General features: G+C 35.1%; 1 protein-coding gene across 1 annotated transcript in view; it reads right to left on the bottom strand.

The window, feature by feature from the left end:
* Positions 1–24,950, bottom strand: part of LOC141748602 (connector enhancer of kinase suppressor of ras 2-like) — a 209,861-nt gene that overhangs the window by 31,966 nt on the left and 152,945 nt on the right. Inside the window, exons 14-16 of the mRNA XM_074600940.1 lie at positions 13,869–13,903; positions 4,784–4,832; positions 1,175–1,223 (exon numbers count right to left, since the gene is read on the bottom strand). Of these exons, the coding sequence (XP_074457041.1) occupies positions 1,175–1,223; positions 4,784–4,832; positions 13,869–13,903 (133 nt within the window). The remainder of the gene's footprint in view (positions 1–1,174; positions 1,224–4,783; positions 4,833–13,868; positions 13,904–24,950) is intronic.

Genomic DNA, 24,950 nt, shown 5'->3' on the forward strand with positions numbered 1-24,950 from the left:
AGGGCCTGTTTTGTGTAACGGATTATTTCATCTCTAGAGGGTTCATTCCTCTTAGGGCTGCATTTTTATCTGATTAAGATAGACATCATAATTCCAAAGTAAAACCTTATTCATTTAGGCCTCAATCTGAAACTCAGAGTACGATATAATCTGTATACAGATGTAAACACTACTTCTCTATATCTTCCCTTACTACTTATAGCAATAGAAGGCCTGTCAAATTCTGGGATTTTTTAAACTTAATTTTTATAGTCAGTATTTATAGTCAATAAAAAAGAAAGATCATCCACTTCCATAAAAATGCACATGCTTACATTTCTTCTATCCTGAATTTAACTGAAAACAATATTTTAACTTTACTGCATCCTGTTTAAAGGCAGAGGACCAGGAAAAGGTGGGGTTTTTGTTGTTATTTCCATACATCCTAATTGAAAGGCTTAAGGTTTTAGTGTGCCTTGTAAATATCAATAAGAACAGTTTTTTTCTTAATTATGGTATAATTTTTCCTGAAAAAGACTCTGTACAGAATTTCCTTAAAATATTAGACATTTTTCTGTGAAAAATGAAGTTTATATTGCTACAAGAATTATATTTCTCCTACAGCTGTGAAAGAGTGAAGAAATTTAGATAACATTAACATACCATCCTTTTTGTGCAACATTCCACAACGTTCTTAACATTTTGCTTATTTTAGAATAAGATACTGTGCTGTGTCCTGGTCAGGTTTAGAAGGATTAAAATCATATAGTACAATAAAAGGAAAATTTTCATAGAAAGGAGACTAAACCAACAAATAGAATAAAAAGAGAGAGCTCACTGGCCATATACTTTCATACAAATTTATTATGCTGTAACTATTTTTCATATGTTCATTGTTTTAACAGTCTCAAATAGGCCACAAATAGATAAAGAAAGAGAGTCGAAGGAAATGGCAAAAAATACAGATACTGCCTTTCTTCTACTTAAGTCAGAGGAAATTGTACCACCAAGTCTAGCAATATTATACCTTATAACACATTTATTTGGTATTTTAATTTGGTATTTTACTTTGGTGTTTAAGATCAAATTTAGAAATATTTGAATTAAATTGAACTTTGGCATTTGATCCAGATCACTTATTATCAGAGAAGAATTCTCATTTTCTAGTTTCAAAATGTTAACCCAAATAAGTTACCTTTTGACCATTTTCTGCTTTTTACCCTGAGGGAAGCGTAATGGAATGACTGTAAGGAAAAAAAAAATTTATGAAAAACCAGTGCAGTAATAGTAGTAACATGAAACAGCTGGCATTCCCTACCACATCCATGGTTATCTTAGGGTATCACAGGATCTCATTTTTTTCATTTTTCTCTTACTACTGTTACAAATATAAATAAAACACAGTGGTAAATCTGAAAATTAAAATGACTTTTTTTTCAGTTATTAATTACAATGACAATCAAATCACTACAGATTCTTTGCATGAATGGTTATGCAACAATTGGAAAAATAAGGATATAAACTCATATGAACATCCAGTAAAATGAATGATACTTTGTAGGTATACATGAAATAGTTATACAAATATTCATTCAAAAAGAAATATCCACCACAAACATTATATAGTTTATGTTTAAAGTCATGTATTCAATAACACGTTGAAGTCACATTTTTTAATTGTTCCCAACCACAGGTAACAATTAAGTTTGTTAGGTTGGTAGGTTGACAGAATAACTCTGAGGAGAAAAACAATAAATTCTTTCTTTTGTGGCTACATTATAAAATCATTACAGATTCTTAAGAAAAACCTAAAAGCATCTCATTATTTAATCCTTTTAAAACAGGGGCTGCTGCTCAAAAGATGGTAAAGATTTACCTCAAACATGTAAATGCTAGGGGAAAAATTACACGTTACAATGAAGTAGCTGCCTGATAGGTAACTGATGCTGCCATTACCAGTAGAAAAAACAGTGTGATAAACCAGCAGATCCAGGCAAAGGGTAGCATAGAAAGGGCCATCTTTTTCATTTTCATGTTTTTCCTTTGTGACAGATAACACTCATCTCAGTGGAGGGCCTAGAAGAAGGGCACCTCTGTCACTGATAGGGGTGTCTCCATGCTACCTTAACTTGTGGTATGACTGCCTTCTCCCAGAGATCATCTGACTGCTTACCCTGCCTTAGGCAGCTCCTCCCCACGCAGTCAAAAAGCAAACACATGCTACAGAAGTCCTTATTAATAAGAACTGTGCTACAATGTATTTAATAAGTGCTTAAATTTCAACATATTAAAATTTAAAATAACTGATGATTATAATTAAAATTTTAAAAATTAAATTAATATTTAGAATAACAAAGGATTGCGGCTTAAGCACTATAGAAAGGCAACAACTGAAAACAAGAGTCCAACTATTGGAGAGGCAAAGTTCACTTGTAAATAAAAGTGAAGGAAGGGGGAGTTGTTTTGCACATGCACAGACCTGTTTGTAGCCCTTCTGCAAATTAGCCAGTTTACAGCATTGAACAGCATGAACAATTTCTAGTGACTTGTGGAAATCAGCAGTTCTTGACTCCTGAGAGTGCTGGCTCAGAGAACACCAGCTTTCTGTGTTCTCTTTATCTCAGACCGTTCTCCCAGTCAGTCACAGTATATGAATGATTCACAAAAATATTGTAATTCTGACAGGTGACAAGCTCTGTAAGTGTATATGCATTGTATCACTGTAAGACAGTACATATTCTCCATTTACTTGATAGCTGCAAATTTATCTCTTTGTTTTGAGCACCGGAGAAGACAAAGATTAATGCTTGCTCCTGTGCTACAGGAAATGTAGTAAAAAACAGACAGAAAATGAAAAAACTAAAATAAGTCTGTGAGAAAGTATTAAAGATGCACAGCAACATTGTTTTTTTAAATTGATATATTGTTAGCCACGGTACTGGTCAGTCATATTGTGCCAATTGGAGTTCTGTGGCGACTGTGAATGAAACGATCTGTTCAATCTTCCTCTTCCTGTATAAAAATGCATTAGGACAGAGCAGGCATCTGCTTCTGAAAAAGAGATCACCACATTTGTTCACAATTGAGGCTAAAAAATATAGTGATGAAATAAACCCCTATAATTAAATTACAGGTTTCATATGTGATTAAGTATAAAGAACAGGAAGAAAAATGGGAAAAATGAAGGATATACACGTTAGGATAGTCACTGGAACCTCATACGCATCATTCAACAGAAAAATTTAAAAAATAATGAAAATACAAGCACAACAAATCAAGGAGAGCTGAAAATATTAGCTCTTTTAAAAACAGAAGTTAATTAGTCTTACTCTGTTTTGCTTATGCACACATACAATGTATTCTAAGCAAGAAAACTAGAGAAAGGGAAAGGTTTGCAATACCTTGGGAATCAGTGCTTAATTAGCACTGCTAACTTACAAAATTCAAGCTTCATATTCTAAGACATAAAGGAACTGCTATATAATTAACTTTGTGGTAAACACTGTAAAAAAACAGTCAGAACTTGCAACTTCAAAATGACACCGAGTTGCTACGGGAAACAGACAGATGATGGGAGAACATACTGTGGTTGTCAGCATTTAAGTTCTCATCTCAAAACCACAACACAAAGAATGTTAACCAAAATGCACACCCTTCCACCCCAGCCCAACAAGAAGTACACCATGGAAAAAAAAAAAAAAGTGATAGAGTTGTCCTACATGAAGTTAAACTAATGAGACCTCAACATAATCACAGTGTAGTAGTAGGAGTGCTGTCACAGAATTGCCAAATGAAAAGTTATGCTGTGTTTAAAAAAAATGCCCTGGAGACGAGAGATTCAGTTACCTGTCAGATGAAGGGAACCAAGCCTATTAATGCGAAACTGCTTGAATGTATCTGCTGGTTTGAGCCTTAGGAGTTTTTAAGGAAAACCATTAACAAGTTGCAAACCCAGCCATCAGTGAATTCACTAGCAAAGTGCACAAATCACAGGGCCATAGTGCTGATTTTCTCCCATTATATGTATTAGATTATTTGCAGTACCAGGATCCCTGGGAACAGCCACGGGTCCAACTGTTTTCCAGTGGAGGCAGCTGGCAAGGTAGGGATTGGCAGATAGAGGCAGCATATCAACAAGCACAATTGCACGTTTTCACAAACTGCAGAAAATGTAGTCATACATCTTCCACCATTGTCACTGGTCTTTAGCCTCACTTTGTAAATATTTGGGAGGCAGAATGACATCTGGCAACTTTAAAAAGTTATTTAGCACCTACTTCATGAAAAAAGTGCTAAGTTGGAATGAACACATAGGCATTCTATAAATGAAGGTTCTGTTGTTTGTCCTTTGCATGAAATATTTGTCAAAATACTAAAAAAAAAAAGTCTAGATATTTTCCATTGAAGACCTTCAAAATTGGTACCATAAAAACCTTTAAAAATCTTAATCTCATATCTCCCTATTATAGTATTCACACTACTTAAATGTTTTAAGAGATTTTAAAATTGTCTTTTCCTCCAGTGCTACCTTCCCTCCAGACCTCCCTTCCAATCTAGACATTTTCTATGATTCTCTTCCCAAACCACTACATAACTTCGAACACATACTAAGGTTCCTACTAAACTTAACTAGAAGTACTGCATATACACACTGACCTGCTGTGGTTGCAGTACCTATTTTCTCAGTATGGAAATTATTCCTACCTTTTTATTTTCAGATGTTAAGTATATTTTAAAAATAGACAATTAATTGAACTGTTGGGGATTTTTTTTTTTTAAAAAAAGTACATTTATAAATTGTTACCTTCCTCATGGATGTGCTTCCTTGGCGGTCAATGGCAGAACTAGCATATCTAGGACAGAGAGGAAGAAAGATGTCAAATAACTACAGAAAAAAGAATAATAATCTGAATAAGCACTGCATATACACATACATTCTATGCATTTCCAAATGTATACTTACAGATGTAATGATGTTTCAAAGTTATTTAAGATGTAGCACTTAAAACATGAGGCCCTTTGGAAATGTAACCATTGTTTTCAATGAACAGTGCTAATGTTATTAAGAAACACAAAACCATTCTTAATATTCTGACTCAAGAACACATAAATAATATGAGAATATCTGGTTCTGATTCAATCACTGGCCTAAAAATACTCAACCCCGATCAGCTGAAATGCAAAAGCAACTAACACAACTCCTTCCTCCTCAGGACTAAACTCTTACGACATAAATCATTGGTTCTTTGTTGCAGGACTAACTCTTATTTGCACGTTTCTTTCAGCATCACCAACGTTTAACACAGGTATGGTGGATTCCTAGTGTCCAGACTAAAATGGGAAAGAATAAGTAAAACAGGAAAAAGTTAGAAGTACAAATTAATAATTTAGCAATTTTGTTTTAAGAATAATTTGCATTTTAATACATAGCAGCTTAGAGATACATATTTGAACTAATATTCTGACCTTTAGCAAAGACTCATACGTGTTCCATATCTTGCCGAGTTGGTTCCTTTGCATGTCATTACAGAATCAAATCAAGGATAAACAGAATTGCTTAGTATGTGGCTTTCTTTGAGTCACTTTTTGGCTAGCTTAACTTCAGCAATATGTAAGCATGTGTATAAACACCCAGACATTAATATGTGTGTAACTATCTGGCCAAATTTGACATGACTGTCAGATATGTTTGCCAGGTACAGAGAAAGTCTAATATCTTCTTTTGTTCTGTTCTTTCCCCACCACCTCCTCTTTCAAATTCTGAAAGCACTTAAACACAGGAAATCCATAAAGACCACAGCCATTCAGTAGTTAACTAGAAAATTTAGATCATCAGAAAAATATTTTTGCAGGACTGATATCCTAGCAGTATCTTTTTGGCTGGCAAAGAAGGAATGCGACAGTTAGTTACATTTTCTATTAGAAGGAAGTGTGGTGACCACACTGATGTAAAGAATAGAAACTCTTAGCAACAAAATGAACACCAAGTAAACTTTCCCAAACCAACTTCAATGTGGGCTCCAACTCCTGCTACAGTTTAGTTGTTACGCTTTTTAACATCAATATCCCTGTATTAAAGAAACTGTCATGCTGCTCAATTTGCAAAAAGGCTATTGCAGAGCACAGTTTGAAGTTCTAAATCCCTGGAGAAGGTCCAGGCAAAGTCTCACTTTTCTGAAGATGTGTGGTTAGTGTCCTGACACAATGGTACTGTAAAATATTTTAGGTTAGAAAGGGAAAAGCCTGAGAGAGTCCCAGTTCAGTAGGCCTGTTTGTGAATTTTTTATTTGTTAAGGGGACTTTTTCTGCGTACCTTTCTCATATAAACAATATGCATACAATAATTTGTATATATAGTTAGTAGCAGTTGTATTCCTAAATCCTTTTGAAATGCTACAATAGTCAAGGCTGTTAGGTAGGTGCAGACGTAGCAGTGGTCCTCCAAAATATTTAATAGTGTGCAGTTCTGATTCTTTAGCATTAAAGAGGACAGAGGGAAACTGAAAAGAAACTCATCTAACTGTATCTCAAGGCAACCCAGGGCAATGCTATGGGAGTTTATGAACGCAGGAGTGTTCTGAAGGGAACAAATAGGAAATAAATATTCAATGTCTTCTTGAATAAAGGAGCTGTGGAAGTTATATAAAATTAGCAGCTAGCTTCTCTTGTTTTGAACGTTTATTCATTAACACACAATTAAGTTTTTGGCATTCACAGCACCCTGCAGCAAAGAGTTCCATAACATTTTACTACAGAATGCCACGGATACCAAAAACTTACACAGACTTTAAAATGCAAAAATACTATCTATGGTATATGTGAGCTTTCTCCTGGAGTTCTCTAAAGGCTAGAGAACAAATCAGGAAAGCATCACCAGTAGCCATTCCTTATACAAACAGTACTGGCCATTGATGGAAACAGGACACTGAATTAGGGTCAGATTTGTCTGTTGTAGCACAGAAATTCTTAGATACACAATTTCCTCTCATGCTTTCAAAAGAAAGAAAAAGGAGAAGTAGGAAAACCATAAAAATGTAAATGTTTTTGTGTATGTCATATAAATAGAAAAGGAGTGCAAGAATGGGAAAGGAATTGATGGGCATTTTAAACATATTCCCAAATTCTGTTGGTTATAACAACAATAATATTGGTCTTAAGTCAGCAAGACAGGAAGTAGCATTTTCTCATTTGATGATTTCCTTTGTTATGAGAAATCAAATTTACCACTAGAAAGAACTCCTGCATTGCCAGTTAAAAGCATATATCAGTCCCAAGCCAAAGGAAGTTTCCAGGCTGCGTAGATGGGATGCGTAACATTAAAATTAAAATCATAAAAGTTAAATACCCAAGACTTAAAAATTCTGAGCTGTCTGTAGATTAAAAGGATTGGAAGAAACAACTAAAACCCCAAAAAGTTGAACTTACAACATTTGGTAAAGCAATGGACAGATGCCCAAACCGCTGCAAGGCAGATTTTATCATTAATGCTCCATTTCTGTCTGCCCATGAGAATGCCATAAATGCACTTCAATCCTGCTGGGCATTTCCCCCCTGATTTCTGGTCTGGTTCTTTAATCATGGCTTTGACCCATCTGGAAAGTGTCAGTTTCGATGATTCCATTCTTTCTCTCAGCCAATATACAATATGAATAATACATCTGTGTTTTTATCTGAAAAGTCCTTAGTCAAGTTTTATTTGCTTCCATGCAAACACAATAATGTGGCTCCTTACAGTAATCACAGACTCTTACCAGCAAAAATGTTGTAAAGTTATAGAAGCAGTCTGCAATCAGACTTTTGATAGCTCTTCAAAAGCTGGCATCTTATGAAAGGTCAGAAATAGGTGTTCTGATGTACAACGAGCTTAATTTTTTTATTTGGGAACAGTTTTCAACAGTCTGCAGGAGGTTTTTTTCATTTTTTAAAAGGTTTTATGTCTATCAAATACTCCTCCCCAAATCTAATTATTCCTCAAATATTCAGATCTACAGATCACAGAAGAAGAAATACTGATCTTTTCTTCTCTTTAGACAAGTAAATTCCCTGTGTGGAAGTGACAGAACCAATTAATTTAGACATAGAGGAAACCTAGTATGTTGTCTATTCTGGTTGAATACTCCATATCATTTTTGCTTGAGTTACTCTTCACCTTTCTTTTTAGGAAAACAGTTGTTACAGAAGTGAAAGGGAAATGAATAAGGGGAGGGAGGGGGCGGCGGGGAGGAAAGGCATGTGCAGTGATATGTTTATAATGGCCTGGACTGATATTTCTCAAATTAATTTAAACAGTTGATCTTCTACTAAACACTTGTTTCCTTGTTTATGCATAATACTGCTTTTGAAATAAACTGCAGAATCTAGAAAAGGGAGGACCAATCACTTACAAGTAACTTACACCAATTTAAAGAAAAAATAACACATCAAACAATTATTGCAGGATGTTTCCAGAAACATTCATTAGATAATATGACAAAAAAAGGCAAAATACTAAGAAAATAACTGCAAAACTTTAAATCAAATTTAATTTTGTAATAAAATTCATTATAAAATACTTATTGTATCATACCATTTTCCTCAAATGGATTTCTGAGGTATTCCTATTTGACAGAAATATGAAGGACTTTAGTAACGTCTATTCTTAGTTTGGATATGCTCTGCCTAGCTGTGTGTCACGTATTAGAATTTCTAGGGATAAAAATGTTGTCCCCCTCCTTATCTATTCTTCAGAACTTTTGAGTAAATTATATGTTGTAAGCAAACTGAAACAAACATAAAAATCAAAGAAGAGTTAGAGAAATACAGGTACTAAGAAGCAAGCACAGATGAAGGTTAAATACAATGTGTCTCTGGTCTTAGTACTAGATGCACACTGACTCAGTATTCAATCAGAATGATGATGCTGAACATAGAGCTCAAGTGGAAAGGTTAACAAGAATGAGCTAAAAAAAGATGGAAATTACTTTGACCTAGGTGGAAGCAAAACACTGAGAATTTAAAGGACTCGAGTAGGTGTGGTAACTTCCAACTTGCATCTTAAAGGACGTGGAAATGAAGTGCAAGTCTAGTGATAAGATTTATAATCAGGATTTCAAATGAGAAACAGTGTTGTATAATTAGAAAATAGCAATAATGAATCTCTAGAAAACAAATTAGAATGGAAATATCTGGAAGTGCAGGGGATAGCACAAGTACTATATTCCAGTTTCATGTATTTGATAAAAACTGTAAGAATCAGAATGTAAAGACATACCTGGTAAAAGATTTCAAACAAATGTTGAGAATTGTCACCTACCAAATACTGAATATGTGAAATCGACAGCGTAGCCGCATACATTGCTGCGCTTTTGCTATCAGAGCAGTTATAGCCACTTAGGAGCATCACCAGAATTCTAAGTATCCTGTGTTTTCTGTTCATACAAAAATTCCTCTTATAGCAAAGAGAAGTGACTTGCTATTTCTTCCTGAAACAAGTATCACTAAGCAAGTGTAACTGTCAATACTGCCTCCATGTTGACATTCCTCTTTTCCTTTTGAGGAACATATTTTCATTTTCTACCATAGAAAGATAACAACAAAGCTTTAATTAGAAGTATTAATATAATAGAAATATTGATATAATTAGAAGTATTATAAAACTACTCAAGTTATAACAAACTGCTAATAATATTTACCACTGATTAAACAATAAATTTAAATACTAATAATTTCTTTGATTTGTATTTATTTATTTGACCGAACAGAGCAATACAAACTTATCTTTAGACTATTCCATTTTGCAATTAGTTTATAATCTACAAAATTTTCCAGTAGTTATAAAATGAAAACTCTTTGCCAGAATTTACTCTTGGAACAGAGATAACGGAGTATAAATTACTGGGTAGTGTATCTTATGTTCTGTCATGGTACAACATGCTCTGATCATTCTGATGGGACCTGTCTGGAATGTCCAAGTTGATGCACAGTCCATAAACAGACTATTCTGAGAACTTTTCTTTCTAGCCCTCTGTAGGATGCCTCCTGTTTCATAAGGTTACATAAACGCAGGATCTCACGTACACCCCATATTTGATCAAGAGGCGATTTCAAAGGTGCTGGTTAAACTTTATGGACAACAGTGAAGCCTGCATTTGAAAATACACTGCTACTCCCCACTGCCACCTGGATACTTAGAAGTATATGGCAACTGGAAACACAGAGAGCTTGACTAACAGCTCTATTGATCCACAGCAGCTATGAATAACTAGAAAATGGCTTCTATCATCCTGCTATTTTTTACGTGGCAAATACTTGGGAGATGTAAATGTCTAGGTGCAAGAGGCACACAAAGCTCTTTTCAACCTTCATGTCTCATGTTCTGAATTACTTCAAGTGAAATCTGGTTGTAGCTAAGGGTCAAGGCCACCATAATTAACTTGAGAAAAAAAAATATTCAACATATTAGAAAATATATTTGTGAAGAAATGTATTGTACCTTATGGCTGGTTCACAAGAACACATAATTAGCAAACTGGATTTATCTACCTGGTCACAGGGATGCATTTTTAACTACATTGCCTGGATTCATGATTTATATTTAGGTTATTAGAACCTCCATAGCTTATGTAATGTATTCTTGTCACAACAAGTAAATTGTCACTGCAAATTAATTATTTAGTATTTTGTAGTGAGATTTGAAGTCCCTTCTCAGTTCCATGCTGGCTCAGCTACAGGCTCAGAACTATGCTACAGGCTAGTATTCGATCCTTCAAGTATCAGCCAGCTAGCTCAGATGCATCTGTACTGGTCTGCAGTCACTGCAATACAAAGTTACTTTCAAAATATTTATCTCTTCTTACCTCTCCAGCATTAACCACAACTGAAAAAAAATAATTTCCAAAGCATGCTGCTGTGGATGTGTTTGAAACAATTTTTAAGTGTTAGTATTTACAAAGACAAAACGTGTTATGAAAAAGAACCTGAGCAGCATGGAAGCTAAATGCAAATAGACATAAAAACTGTTTTTTCAATTAGCAGTTGTGCAATGCATCAATAATACAATTCTCTTCTCCCTTCTCTTTCCCTTGCAGGCCTGTGTGGTTAGCTAAGCAGAGATCTTCAAACCCAAGGTCTCTGTAATGATGTCATGGTTATAATACGCACACGTGTCTAGAATCCACAGACGTCAAGGTTTCCTATTACTAGAAAAAAAATTCTTATGAAGTAAAATGAAGATCAAAGAACACAGCGACTCTGCTAAGCATATAGTCAGATATTTGTTGGCAAAAAAGCTGCAGCAGGGACTACACAAGAAAGAGGTAGTGGGCATTTAACATTTGTGAAACAGTAACAAACAGGGTAAATTGCTTCCAGTAAAAAGGAAAACAAATCGTCTGGTTCTTCAGGAAGCATTTAATTTAGTTTACCTTCCTAAAACCTCAGAACGCTCACACATTTAGTGACTCCACTTCCAATTGCAGAGTGTAATTTCCTAAATCATGACACCTGCTCAGAAGTGAAGCGTCATAACTTGCCTGTGGCTGCCCTACTTTTCTAGTCACACGACTGCTTATAAGTAGAGCTCAGATTTTCTGCATTGGTCAGGCAGGGGCAGAGTTTACTGTGTGAATGGACAGTATCTTATAATGAGGCGTGTGGGTGCTCTGCATGGATGGTGAAAGTCTAGCCCTGTGCATAGTGCTAGGGCAAATGCCATACCAGGTTGGAAGGGACCTCAGGGATCATCTGGTCAAGCCTTTCTTGGCAAAAGCAAAGTCTAGACAGGATGGCCCAGCACCCTGTCCAGCTGAACCTTAACGGGGTCCAATGATGGGGAATCCACCACTTCCCCAGAGAGATTATTCCAACAGTAGATTGTTCTCACTGTGAAAAATTTTCTTCTTGTGTCCAATCATAATCTCTGCTAGTGTCACTTGTACCCATTACCCCTCTTCTTTTCCATGTGACTCCTTGTAAAAAGGGAATCTCCATCTTCTTTGTAGCCACTCTTTAAATACTGGAACATGGTGATAAGGTCTCCTCTAAGCCTTCTTTTCCCAAGGCCGAACAAACCCAGTTCTCTCAGCCTTTCCTCATATGGCAGGCTTCCCAGTCCTTTGGTCATCTTGGTGACCCTCCTCTGGACCCTCTCCAGCCTGTCCATCTGGATGGTAATATCCCTGCCAAACTGAGCATGTGCAATCCTTTCAGAATAACTAGGCTCTGGGAAGAAAAAAATTCCTTTACAACTCTTCCTTGTGACTGCAAGAAACAATGGGTGTGGAGAAGGAAGACAAAAAAGGGGTCAGAAGTATCACTATTTTTCGTATGTGTGTCCATGATTTCTTTTTGTTGCAGAGGGCCAGGTAGGAAGGACCCGAGGGAGGGAGCAGCCATACTGGAATGAAGGAGGGTGAGAAAACGGAGTGACAAGAAGTAAGGAGAAACAAGTGTGAGTGAAGAACATAACAACAGCACCTGGCATGAGAGAGTTAGGAGACTAAGCAAAAACAGTAAATACGTAAGACTGACAGAAAACAATAAGTTCTGAAAAACCCAACGTAAGAGATAAGAGCAAAAGGTGAAATCCAGTTGTTACTTAAGAAGAGACTGAGAATGACACACTTTTCCCCCCATGTAACCCCTGCCTTATACAAGATGGATGCTGCTTTCGTTCTGAATTGGGACTAAATGGCAAGTGGGACTATATTTATTGCAAAAATAAGAATCTATATTTAGCTGAGGTAATGGATGATGAGGTAACGGACTACTACAGTGGTGGGAATGGAGAGACAAGACTGTCTTTTATAAGATGAAGTAGAATTTTACCCTAGAAAAAGTCTTTTGAACTCCATCTTTATCTCACTTTCATTTCTCAATTTAGTTGAATGGCATTTTAAAGATGCACAGCACCCTACAACTGGGAAACATCAGTAAATTCTTACTGCTACAACTGTCTTTGAAATCAACTATGGTGTTTAATACATGTATAAAGAGGAACTACGATGTAAGAGGTAAAAGTGATGACAATCCTGAAAAATCCCGCACGAGGTGACTTCTAGCTATAATGTAGTAGTACACCATTGAAGAAAGTCATCATCAGTTGTAAATCCTTTAGATTGGTGAAAGCACTCTAATCGTACCTTAATTATTTCATATTCAGTGCATGGTTTAGCTTCTTAAATAGGTTTAGGCCATATACAGGATGAAAAGATGTAAAAAAATAATTATTATCCATATGAATAGATTCCAATTAAGCTTAATTATGACATTCTATGATTCCCAAGTATCTGTTAATTCAAACTTATTCTTTTAATCTGACTTATTGGATGCAACTAGAATATGAACATATTTCATCAGATAAACTGCAAAGGAAACAAACACAAAATCACTATTTTATTCATTAGAATTAGTTGATTAAATACAATTGTAAGGGACAAACCGAAGTCTCCACTGTTAGCATTTATCAAATATGACACAGAAATATAAACAGTGACTTTTGTACAGACTGAATTAGCATTTAAATGTTCATTGAAAAATTCTGCCTGTTATTTCCAAAAATCATGTTAGACGTGCATTAGGGTTTTCATCCTCAGAGTGATTCTGAAGTACTAAATTTCAAAAGTAAAAAAAAAAGGAATGGGGGAAACATCTGCTACTTTGTAGTGGTATAATTCTTCCCCCTAGTAATCTTTAATAAACTTACCTCTGAAGTATTTTTTCAACCTTTGTAATTTGATGTATTTAGCAAATGAAAGTTATGACATTTACTTAATAATATTAATGCTTCTCTCACTAAACCCTGAAAATTTACTCCTCAAATACTGCAACTAAATTTCTAAAAGCAAATAAGCAAATAAAATTCATAGATAGGTTATGTATATATTTAAATACAGAGTAACAGAAGTACTTACCTTTCAGTATCTCCACTGACTGTGTCCCCTGCTCTCTGTAGAAGAAAAACAAATAGCATTAAGCATGACTAAAGACTATACTTCCTTGGTGCACTCAACATAGTGGGTATCTGCAGCGAAAGAAGTCACAGAAGTTAACCACAGTAGTCATACCGTAACTCTAAGGAAATGGAAAATCTATTTCAATTTCTAACTAAATGTTATTTCACAATGAAGATCATATTTAAAGCAACTTGCATCTGCACTTATAAAATAGTTTCAGCTGCTGTATAATTGCAGTCAAAGCTCTTTAAAATAAGAAGGGAGATAAAAATTTGTTAGAATGTCAATTTTTTGTGAAAATGTTAATATTTGAAAGGGAGTTTGTTAAGTGTAGAGGACAAATATTAAAATACAGAATACAGAATTTCAGAAGAATGAACTGCAGAGGATTTTAAGACCAATTATGAACCTGTCATCAAAACTTTCTTTAATATCATTTTATATAGTTTTTTATATATATATATAACTTGATTTACTACACTGGTTATTCCTCTGAGGTTTGGAAATAAACATGTCTTTTAGTAGTAAGTGATTCAGGATTAAAAATAACATCTTCAGACTGTTTTTGTTACTTTAAACAAAGCTTTATGATGGAGAAGTTTTCCCACAGCTAAAAAACAGTTCCTCATCTTGAAATTACAAAAAAGTGTATTTTAAAATGAATGTGTATTGGTTTAAAAAGGCAGAAATCTGCACTTGAAAGATCTTTGACTATATGATTTCTGAATAGACAAATATGAAACAAATTATTTTTTGCAAGTATAATGTTTGTATTTTAATATCACTACTTTAGGCACACTGTAAGATATTTGATCACACATCACTTCAGAGAACAGTTACAAAACTGAAATGCATGTTGCACAAGTACGAGACAGGAAGTCTGCTGGGTCTCTTTAACCACATGGGCTGCAGCACAGGTATATTCTAACAGAATGCATTTCTAAAAAAAAACTTTAAAGTGTTCAGGGGACAAGCACGCATTTTGTCACCTCGATCCTTCACACAGCCCCCTGGTGTATCCACACAGAGAATCATTTATCATCTTTTATCATGCTATTTCTAATACAGCTTGAAGCAGGCAAAAAAACCCTTAAGTGATCAAGTTACCCTGGTAATAACTAATAAGTTTGGAGAGGGACTGATGATACCACAGTAATATTAAAACATCTGAGGAATCTTGCTCATCACTTGCTTGCATCTAGTAAGATTAGACTAGTTATCTCACCTAAGATCAGAAAGACATTTTCCCCTGAGCAGGACCACAACTTTTTCTTCTTTTCCATATTGGGTTTGGGTGACAAGGTTTGGTAGGGGCCGGGTGGGGGGCGGAGGATTACAAGGGGTGGCTTCTGTGAGAAGCTGCTAGAAGCTGCACCTATTGTCCAATAGAGCCAATGTCACCTGGCTCCAAGACGGACCTGCCGCTGGCCAAGGCTGGCCCATCAGCGACAGTGGTTGCGCCTCTGGGATGACATATTTACGAAGGAGAAAAAAGTCACCGAGCAACAGCAATTGTAGCTGGAGAGAGGAGTGAGAATACGTGGGAGAAACAACACTGCAGACACCAAGGTCAGTGAAGAAGTAGGGGGAGGAGGTGCAAAGATTTATTAACAGCAAAGATTTATTTCCAAAATATCAAGCATATGAAAGTACTGACAGCCTATATAAAGTCAAAAGTGGATCACTAAATCAGTACATGAAGTTTCATAATGATCATTGCAAGGATCACAGGGCTGAATATTAAAGAATGGGAAGCGCTCTTCATAATTTTGCAGCTGGTACATTCTGTGACATGCCTGTGTTTTGAATAAAACATTGCCACAGTTAACCCACGCTCAAGCCAGAGAATGTATCATGGCAAAACTGTCTAAAATGCAACATAAATGAGACGCACTTAAAAGTTTTTACTTATGTAGGCTTTCCTGTCTCTTTTGTTCCACGATAATTAGGATGCTACATACTTGACAAGTAACTCTTGTTGCTGCATTAAATACTATTTACTACTAAAACATTTGCCTTTTACTTGTTCTGGTAATTGATTCAGCTAAAGTATTGTAGCAAATGTCAGTATCAAAGATGGTTACCATTCAAACAAGATTATTTTAGCTGATGAAAAGTAATGAAATGGTGCCCTTACACTTAAAAGCAGGGAGTTCTACATACCTTGCTGAAACCAAGCAAATGTAGGAGGTCCCCATTGAGTACCCAAAGCTCAGGCTTTCCTGAGTGCTGTAAACAACTTAATCCTCCTTAGAATACACTGAAATCCAGTCTCAAGAACTTACACAAATGAAAATATACCATGTAGAAATATTCATATTTTCTTGAAGCAGACCATAAGAGATAGCAGCATACATCTACAGCAAAATATCTGAAGAGCTTCAGTAAAATCCTGCATAATAAATGTCAGATTTCTGCTGCTGCTAATGCACTACCAAATACGAATGAACCGATCTGATCATCCCTGAAAATACCGTGGAGATCCTAGTAAAGTATCATGTGGCCAAACAAGTAAAAGAAGTTTGACAGCAGCACTACCCATGATATTGTTGTAGCAATAAAAATTATTCATACTACAAGGCTCAAAGATTTTCTTCTCATATCCCTCTGCTTTCTAGTGTTACTAATTTTAGCAACTAAAAGTGGGAAAAATATTTTAGTCAGTTTAAGTGTTTCCCATTCTATTTCTTCATTAGTAAAGGCCTTTCTTTTCTAAAACTGCTCCCAAAGTAAAAGCAAAGTGTTTTCCAAATCAGGATTTATTCACTTTGTCTCCCAAATGGGAGTCATCCCACACTGCCTTCCCTGAGAACGCAAAGATAATCCTCCTTGTTCACAATGTGCTGGCACACATCTTCTTTTCATTACCTGTATTACAAATTTTCACAACCACTACAGAACTAGCCCAGTTACTTATTTCCTTCCAAAAAAAATGCACACAGAACACCTATATCAGGGATGATCACCTTGAATCACGGTCCTGAGATTCCTTTTGATCAGATATATTCCGTATTCCATTACTACAACTGGAAACAATTGTTTGGATGTTGAACCTGCATATATTAGACTGAAAAAGACATGCTAGAGTGAAATGTGCTTCTATTGATAGAACATGTTTTTCTAGAGGTCTTTCTTTCAACACCACTAATTTTTTGCATTAATGAGCACTAATTTTCAAAGATATTGAATAATCTAATCTAATTAACTAAAGAATAGTATGTAGTAGGGAAATTTTCCAATGGCTCCATAATAGTGGGAAAAAGAAAAAAAAAAAAAATTAACTACTCATAGATTATGCAAATTGTAACTGATTATTAGTTCACTGCAATTTAGAAAAGTGCAAAAAAGAATATCTGTATAAATAGTGAGAGGGAGAAAATAGGTGATAAGAGTACTTGAAAGGTATTAATTTTAAATATAATTACAATACTAGCAATTGAAAACACATTTATGAACTTTTAAGTTTTTATCAATACTGAATTTATTAGAAAAAAAATCTCTGCTCCTGACCGACTCATTAATGAAATACACGGTATTACCAGTATTTAATTATGGACACTAGAGACTACTACAGATTTAGATACACATACCTATGTATGACCTTTTATCTGACTGAATTTTTATCCCCAAAGAAGCTATCATTGGAGTACAATCTACTTGCTAGCTTGAAATGCCACCTTATAAAAGAATTTCTGATAGCATACATGGAAAAAAACACACACTGGCATTTCTATACATGTGTACATACAGCTATAAATAATTTCCTTGTGTAATTGTAATTACATGCCCAGATACAATACTGACGATGACCTATATGTGGTAGACTCCTATCTGCAATTTCAGCAACCTTATATATAATTTTTTTGAACAGTTGCTTCTTAACACTTTTATGTTCCTGGTATTTGGAAAACAAATTGCCTTATCCTACTTCCCAAACTAAAACTTCATCTTACTAAAAGGCCACTTTCATGACTAGTAGACACGTGGGAGGCTCAGAAGGCACAAGTCCTGTCACAGAGCATAAAGCACAAATTCTGTGAAATTTAGGTCACTGGCACCTATCAGCCTTCTTTAGAGTCAGCTTCACATTTATGTAGCTCTAGGGATTTTAGTGGATCTACTTCTGACTTACACAAGTAGAAATGAAAGGAGAATAAGGCCTATACAGTCTAACAAGCAGATCTGATGACCCTCTCCCAAAGCAAATCCAGTAGAAACTACTATTTACCTGAAAGTTCTATAAATATCTGATAAACAAAAAAATTGTTTCCTTGAATCAGGATTTCATAATGAAAAGAAATATTTTCTCCTAAGTAGTAAAGAAATCACACAGATCACAGAAAACAAAAGAACATTAAACTGCAGAGATAGTGTGAAAACATTCAGAAGTTATTTGTTTATTTGTTGTTTACTAGTGGAAGGGACTAGAATAATTGTTAATGAGTCCAGAATAGTTTGATAATGAGGTTGTTAACCTCAACAGTCAAATGCAATACATTCATTCCATCTAGATATGTCTTTTATTCAGATGCAAAAGATTCTTTTACCTTTATTACAAATACTGTTGTTCTGGTCTTCTATACACAGATATTCGATTCCCTACAAAAATGATTTCTTCTCCTCTTTCCTTAACTCACATATTCATTATCCGAAGCATTTCTTATTGACCAATAAGAAATTATTTGAACAAACATTATGTTTGTTCAAAACTGAAACAGTAGCCTTGTCGCCAGGGGCTTTACTTATCTCTCTAGTTCAGTGACCTGATGCTTAACCCATTGAATACACTTGCAAAATTATTATGCTCAGCTCAAAACGAAAGCAGCCTTTGCGGTTTTTTCTTCTACTCGCTCTCGTTGAGGGAAGAGATAATAGAGACAGGAAATAATCTCATGCAAACTACACCCATGTACAGTTCAGAGGTACTCGGTTTTTAGGCTGAAAAAAACAAGATAACAGGCGAGAAAATTAACGAAGGATAGAAGAAAAACATCCACTCAGAATTTGTAATTGTGTGGCACGTTATGAACATTATGTAACAGAGAAAGCAGCAAAATTTTTTAACGGAATGGAAGTTCCACTTTTTGGAAAAATGTCACCTCCAAAAGAGAAGCTATCCCAGATTATACTTGAGGTCAAAAAAGTGATCTACACAAATATGCAAAGGAAGAGTGACCTGTGGGTAACAAAATTCATCTCACGTAGTAAAGCAAAAAGTAGTCCAAAAGAACAAATCACAACAATGGATAAACTGTATTTTACATTGACCAAAGCCTACCTTTGTCCTCATCAATCCACTCTTGTAATTTAAGAGAAATTGAAGAAATGTAAGGGTCTTTTAATCTGAACATCAAAGGTGTAAAAAATAAACAAAAATATCCATACACCCCCAAAATACTCGACAAAAAAGTTCTTCTCTTCTGCAAAAACTAAGAATAAATACTGCACTCCAAAGAAATGGGTAGGGTTTTTTGGTCAAAGAAAAACCAGCATATTAACTTGTTAATATATTCGTGTCCTCCAAAACTCTTATGTTTCTCTGGAACAGAAACCAGATATAATTTTTTTTGCAATAAACTAAAACTACTGAGTTTTATGGAATGGGCAATCATTCCATGTTGCATACTAGCAATCTTAATTTTATACAAGATGTATACCAACTAAAGTGGATATTCACTTGAAGTATCCACTAAAGTTTAGAGAATAGAATTTTATTTCATCATAGAAAAATTACAAGGTAGAACTTAATGCCATTTAATAAATGGTATAGTGAAGTTTTACAGATGTCACATGAGAAGCATAATGCAGATCCTCCTGAGGAAAAAAGCATTTAGAACCCTAATAGAGCTGGAAATCCAATCACACGAGATTATGCTGTTAGGTGGTATGTACTTCTGAACTGCAACTTTCTACTGTCACAAAGCACAAACATTTTCTTGCTGGGAAGTTAAGAAGAGCCGACACGCAGCCCAATATTCAGCAGTGATTTTGCTGAACTGTAAGGGAAGCAGAAGAAGGGCTGTGGCAGAAGTTGAAAGGGTGTAGTGTAGCTCAAGAATTTACCCAGGTCAGGGAAAAAAAACAGTCAATTCTTTCCCCTTTCTTTTTCTTACTTTCCCCGTTCTTCTAGACACAGCCTACCGATGACACTGCCCTATATAGGACTGGCCTCCTTTTCTGTCATGCAATGCTTTCTCTTGTCCTCCAAAACCCCATCCTCGTTCTCTTGCTGGGGAAGGTAGGAAGCCTGCTGAGAAGGAGAAGAAGGAAGGACAGTGACCAAGGCCTGAGCCAGTGAGTAGAGAGGAAGACTCAGAGGAGAGTCTTCAGAGTATTACAGCTGTCTTCCTGCGTACTGATTCTTTTGTCAGCAACAGTAGGAGATAATATTTATATTACAAGAAAGATGAGTTTGCATATTTGCATTTGGTGCATTCTTCTGGATGATAAATATTCCAATTATGGTAGCAATAATATCAGTTGTAGCTAATATTTATTAACAAGCTCTGAATCATCAATCTGGCTGTTAAATTTATCTTTAGACTGCATATACAAAATCAGAAATAAAATCATTTTTTTCGGTAGCTTGAAGAAATAATGAAAAAAGCCATAAATTCATTTGCTAAAATAATACAATACGGTGAATCTGAGCTCTACTGTGACTTTCTGGAGTCAAAGGACTCCAGAATGCTTTACAAATTGAAATTTACACACAAGGATACAGTAGGTTAATGAATGCTTCATTTGCTAACTTTCATTGGTATGTTGTAGTGGTTCGTTTGAAGACTGCAGAATAACATAATTTAAATATGCTCTAACACAAAAAAATTACTTATGAAAACACTATGTATGTTTGGATAAAGATAGCCTCATATTTGTTTTGCTGTAAAACATCCTAATATAACTATCAGTTTAAAGAATTCAAAGCAAATAAGATAGCCTAAACATTGGGAAGACAGGAATAATGCAGAGCCTGTCTCATAGTTAAGTTGCTGAAGCAGGTATCACAGGCCAGTGCAAATATATCAGTTGTGGCCACTCCAGTGCGTTCAATGCAAAATTCCAGGCCCTCCCCTGAAATACTGCATGACTGGAGCCCAAGACAGGTCTACAACAAATAATGGAGATGCTCATAGAATCATAGAATGGTTTAGGTTGGAAGGGACCGTAAGATCATCTAGTTCCAACCCCCCTGCCATGGGCAGGGACATAGCTCATACCTCAGCTGAGCTTCACAACTGCACAGCGCTCGATAAAGAGGGACGGACATACTATGCTTGGATGCAGATGCAGTGTATTGTTTCAGGACTAAGCTCAACCATTTTTCTAAGTTGCTTCCAGATCTGAAAAAGTGTATCTGAAACAGACTTTGATTTGCGCTGTGCAGATACATATGCTAAATTTGGTCTAACTTACTTAGAAAATCTACACACAGTTTTCACTTTACATAATAGACAGAGTGTGAAGGGTACCAAAAATTCAGGTTCAATAGTAACGTCACTTCCTTAGTGCAGTGGAACTCATAGGCAAAACATTTCAGCATATGACAGAATGTACTTTATGGAATAAGTTGCTCAAGACTAAAATCCACCAGAAATCCAAGTGCCTTCTTGCCTCTCCTTATGGCAAACAGGTGTCCATAGAAATCAAAGACAATCATAGTTCTAGACTAACACTGTTTCAGGCATTTTTTCCTGGATTCAGATTGATTATGAAGTTCTTGATTGCTGAATGAATGTGGAAATCTAAAGACTGTTGACATTATTAATAAGAAAGAACATTTCTTAACACTTTATTTCCTCTTATTTTCCTTGTGCTGTAAAATGCCTTTTCCCTTTTGAAATGTTGATAGATTAATGAAGAGTGGATTTTAGAGAATCATGTCTGAACAGACCCGTAAAGAAATATATTACTGGACACTGCTACTGAAGGATTCATCTTACAGTACTAGCTACGTACTTGTCAGCTCAAGCCTTCATGTGCACAGTTATGGTACAGTACAATTTTTCCTACAAAATTGGCAACAGAAGACTCCTCCTTCAGTCAGTCATAAGAAGCTGAATATATATGATTCTCCCAGACTATCTTATTTATTATACTTATCATAGTAGCACTCAGACTGCCTATCATCCAAAAAAAGCATCTGGAACATCTGGCTCATCCCAGCATGTGTCCATTACAGAAAAAACAGATCTACACATTGTTTTTGCACACATTTTAATTCTCAGAATGTACCATTAAACTTTATGTCATTTGTCAAGCTGTCTTCTGCAGCTCCAAGAACAGTTAAATAGCATTTACATCATCCTGTGCTAAAAGGCATCCATTACCAACTTCCTGTGACCAGCAGGAAGAAAATAAAAAGCAAGTTAAGCAAGTTCTGTGAAACAATGACTAATCCTAACTACTGTAATGCTTCAAATTATCTTTAAAATAAAAACTGACTACTATAATAACATTCTCAATGACTACCCTAAAGCTGCCATTATTTCTGGTTTACTATGTAGGGAATATTGAAATGAAAGCACCTGTCTTAAAATTCATTAAAAATTAAGTCTCTTCTACACACTGAATTCTAATTCACAAAAAATTTAGAAGATTCAATCTCTTATAATCCACTTTCTAAATATATGATACTACAAAACAAAATATCCAATTACTTCATAGATGATAGGCCCAGAACATTTATTGCCAAGTAAAACCAGATGAGAGATCATGATCTTATTTGAGAATTTAATGTAGTAACCAGCAAATTAAGTTTCAGAGCTTCGGAAACTAGTGCAAACCTGAGGCAGTAAAACCACAAAGTCGAACACCATGTAGATCTGGAATAAGAACTCCAATATTCCTTTCAGAAAGAAACTGGTTCCTGTAGTGCAAAATGTAATGGAGCAGCAGAAAATGTACAGTTCACTAGAGTTTTTTTTAAAAAACTGAACAGTGGTTTAAAGATGGAGAGTGTTTTCCATTCAAGACTTTTTGCGGTTTGCTTTATGGGGAAAAATGCAGAAAGAAAAAAATTCTCTTGTACATGTGGTCTACTGTGCAGGAGTTCTACTCGCTAAGTTAATTCTCTTCAGAATGAGCTCTGGTAATAAATAAAAAAAAAAACATATTCAGATTTTAATGCTATTCCTGTAAGTCTAGAGTCTATTCCAGTAGTGTATTTCAGCAATGCAATAATGGATATACTTTGGTGATATTTACATATGTCTCACTATTTAGGTTAAATCTGGTAAACAATCTCAGTTTAGAAGCGAAGCATTAGCAAACATAGGAAGCCATGTTCTAAGAAATACTCTATTGATTAATATTAATTATAACAACCTTGTTAATTGTAATTGACTCTTCCTCAGATTCTGTGATATGCATCACAGAACTGCATATCAATTAAATTAGATTTACAAATATATCCTGAAAGGGGCAGTGTTTCTTGACAGTAATATTTTACTGCAATATAGCTTTATGCATCATTTTATATCCTGGGCATACTGCCAATATTGCATTACCTAAATATCCATTTTATATAGTAACTCTGCATCCTCACAGCAACTTATGAAATCAGTCTAATTGTTTAATTTTAGGTTCCAAATCAACATTCCTTTGAAAGCATTAATCTAGTGATGAATCTATGCAATTACCAATTTTGTAAAACTTCTTACATCTGTGTCTAGTAATTTAAACTACTGTTAAGTAAGTGCCTTTTTTGGGGGGGGTAGGTATTTATGTACGTATGCTTAGAAAATAAAGCAATGGCTAAGTGACACTGTGTATCTCAATTTCTCCTTCCATCATGCCATACTTGCTTGCTTACAAGATGCTATCACCTTCCCTTTACTAAAGATGATTAAGATCCTATTTAACATTATCATATCCATTTCCCAAAGCATTTATCTGGGTTCAAATTTTGATCTATATCCAAAAGTTGTTCTAGGCATGTGTGAAGTGTAGAGGAATTAAATTTGATTTAATAAAGAGAAATTTGATCATAACAGTTCTGCAGTTTTGACTTTCACAAAAAAAAAACCCAAACCACCAAACAAAAAAAAAAAAAAAAACAAAAACCCCCCACAAAACCCCCCACAAACAAAAAGTCCAAACAAATTTTTTCATCTGATAGTACTGCCTCTAGACAGCTGTGAAAAAACAAAACTCAGACTAGAAGAGCAAGGAAAAGCTAAGCTGACCTCAGACAATTTTTTTTTATATGAAAGTATCAAAAGGTCTTTTATGGTAATTTGTTTAGGTAAACTTTTGAAGTGTCTTCTTTTGATTAACCTTATTCTTGTTGTAGAAAGAATTGTTGATAGAATTATTATTCAAATTAGTAAATATATTGAAATGCTTATGAAAATCCTGATAATACCTTTAGATACTAAGGAAATGAGATGATCTACTTAAAAGTTAAATTTCTATCTAGGAACACAACTATCTTCTTTTTTTCTCATCCTTTTTGTTATCAAAATGCCATTAAATGTTCTTTGATATTTAAAATTCTGGATAGCTATCTTTCAGGATAGATATGCCAAGCCATTTTTTGCTTTGTTTTTCGTAACTCTTCCAGTATTCAAAGTGGAAAGATGTTGTTAATATGAATGATTATGTATTGGCAAGAACCTACACAACCTGTGTCAGCAACTCTTGTATAATTGTCGACTCAGTTCCTCTTGTATACTTATAAGGCAGTTGACTAAGCACCTGAGATATTCCTATTCCTATGGCTATCTCCTGAAGGACAGAAAAGGGCTGTCTCTAATGTTGTTCAGAAAATTTATGGTGATAAAAGAATTTATACTACTCTGTCAGTCCATGAATAATCATTACACATGCATCCTCCTCTGTAATTATGGCACATTATACAGTCATCTCCCATGATTTTGCTCAGAAAGAGAAACACCAAGTAGAACGTCCAAATGCAAAAAAGTCTAAAGAAACTTGCTACAAGTCCTGCTTTTTCACTTATGTCTTTCTAGGAGGAAATTCACCATGATTAGAAAGTAAATACACCCTGAAAAACTTCCATACCAAATGTGGGGGAGT

This window comes from Larus michahellis, chromosome 9, assembly GCF_964199755.1.
Source record: "Larus michahellis chromosome 9, bLarMic1.1, whole genome shotgun sequence".
In the NCBI taxonomy this organism is placed as follows: domain Eukaryota; kingdom Metazoa; phylum Chordata; class Aves; order Charadriiformes; family Laridae; genus Larus; species Larus michahellis.